Consider the following 2309-nt stretch of genomic DNA (forward strand, 5'->3'; position numbering starts at 1 on the left):
CATTGTCTATCACATGATCAAAAACCAACATTCTCTTCAGCGACGTCTGACCATTCCTTGTTTGTTCGAGCTAATGTCACTAGTTGTGTATATGTTCCTGTCTATGTTGATGATATCCTAGTGATGGGCAGTAGTGACAAAGAATTCTCATCCATTATTACAGCTCTTGGTGAATCTTTTGCACTAAAAGATTTAGGTACTGTTGACTACTTCTTGGGTATTCAAGTCTCTCATACTTCAAGTGGTATCTGGCTCTCTCAAGCTAAGTATCTTCAAGATCTTTTATGTAAAGTTTAGATGCAAGGTGTTAAGACTCAAAGTACACCAATGAATAGTGGCCTTCGCCTATCACATTATGGGAGTGATCCTGTGTTGGATGCTACACTTTATCGATCTGTTGTGGGAGCCATGCAGTATGCCACCATAACCAGACCTGAGATTGCCTTTAGCGTAAATAAGGTTTGTCAATTTATGCACTCTCCCCTCCAGTCCCATTGGGTGGCTGTTAAAAGGATCTTGCGATATCTTGCTGGTACGACCTTGGATTATGGCCTTCATCTGAAACAAGCTTCTCATTTTCATCTTGAAGCATTCTATGATGTTGATTGGGCATTTGACCTAGATGACAGGCGCTCCACTACTAGTTTTTTCATCTATTTTGGTTACAATTTAGTGGCTTGGCAGTCCAAAAAGCAAACCACAATCTCTCGCTCTTCAACTGAAGCAAAATTTTGAAGTTTAGCTTCTGTTGTTACTGAACTCTCATGGATTCAGCCGTTAAAGCTCACCATTCCCATCTATGTTACGCCTTCTGTTTGGTGTGACAACTTGAGTTCTGTCATGCTTGTTGCAAACCCTATGCTTCATGCGCGCACAAAGCACATAGAGATTGACCTCTATTTTGTCAGAGACAAGGTGCTACAGAACCAAATACAAGTCAATCATATTCCAACTGTTGATCAAGTTGTTGATTGTCTAACAAAACCAATTTCCAGGTCTCGTTTCTCTGCTCTGCGAGACAAACTAGGTGTTGTTTTTAACTTAGAGACCATCCTTTAGCTTTTGTTAGTTTGTTAGAAGTTGGTTATTTAGTTATAGAGTTTGTTATTCTGTTTTGGTTTCCGTTAGACACTAAATTGTAGTATATATACACTTGTACATTATTTATTCTGTAATGAAATATAACAACCAATCTTTACTTAAATTCTAAGTCGTTATAAGTTGTTCATGGAGGCTAGAGTCGCGGTCGATCCCCTTGATTTGATCTTTAACATCTTTGTAAGAATAAGAATTAAGTCCGAATGTAAAATCCATAAATTTTGTATTTTAAATTATTTTTTCCCATAAAATTTGGGAGAAGTTATTTCCCATATTTATGTAAACTTTAGCTATAAAAGCCATAAAAATGAAAATTTTCACTATTTTTTTGCTTGTTGTTTTGATGTTGGTCAATTTTCTTTTACACTTTTACCAATTTGTGCACTAGAACTGAAATTTAACACATATCAGAATAAATTAAATATTTCCAATTTAAATAATTTTGTTCCTTTAAATCATGAAATTAAATAATTTAATTTTAATTATTCATCCAAAGAATACTTAAGAATATGTAATTTTACTCAATAATCTGCCTCACTAAGTTATGATTAAAAACCTTCAAATGGAGTCATTATAGTTCGTTTATTTGCGCTGTAACCGGAATGTCTTGCAATTGGATTCATTTTCAATTAGAATAAATAAACTACAAATGTTTTTATACTTTTGTCTAATTTTAGCTTTTAAAATAATGATAAATTTGTCAATATATATAATTAAAGAGACAATGAGAACAACATTTTCCAACGTCGTGAGATTGTCAATTTATATGTGGCCCACATAATGTATATATTCTATTTCCTACCCATTCCGGAAATCCCATTACCATAATAATAATTAGACACATCATAAAGTTATTGAAGAAGAAGACATTTCTTGTAAGTTTCCTGATGACCAAAAGCGAGTAGAAGACATTTCTTGTAAATTTACAAATAATCAAAAGAAAGAACAGGATAATATACTTTAATCTCTCCCTCTACTAGCCTCATTTGTAATTTATTTATTTTGACAAACTCATTTGTTATTTATTTATGTTGAACTTAAAAGCCCATTTCTTTTGCTTATTATTTTATTATTGTTTAGTTTTAAAATGTTAAGTAATCATTACCCAAAACAAAGAGCATGGACTAAGCAAGTGTTGTGGTGTGTGTGGACTGCAAACAATTTTGACTCAATAATTATTAAATAATTAATCAAATTTTAAAATATTTGCT

The 2309-nt window shown here is 32.7% G+C and overlaps 1 protein-coding gene across 1 annotated transcript; it reads left to right on the top strand.

Annotated features, from left to right (window-relative positions):
- The first annotated feature begins 327 nt into the window (after positions 1-327).
- On the top strand, positions 328-735 carry LOC133815255 (uncharacterized mitochondrial protein AtMg00810-like). Its single transcript, XM_062248110.1, has one exon. It carries the CDS (start codon positions 328-330, stop codon positions 733-735), a length of 408 nt encoding a protein of 135 aa, XP_062104094.1.
- Positions 736-2309: the final 1574 nt, after the last annotated feature.

The sequence above is a fragment of the Humulus lupulus genome, chromosome 2 (assembly GCF_963169125.1).
Source record: "Humulus lupulus chromosome 2, drHumLupu1.1, whole genome shotgun sequence".
In the NCBI taxonomy this organism is placed as follows: domain Eukaryota; kingdom Viridiplantae; phylum Streptophyta; class Magnoliopsida; order Rosales; family Cannabaceae; genus Humulus; species Humulus lupulus.

Excerpts from the sequence above, each read along its gene's own strand:
- LOC133815255 (XM_062248110.1), top strand. The coding sequence starts at position 328 with ATGAATAGTGGCCTTCGCCTATCACATTATGGGAGTGATCCTGTGTTG.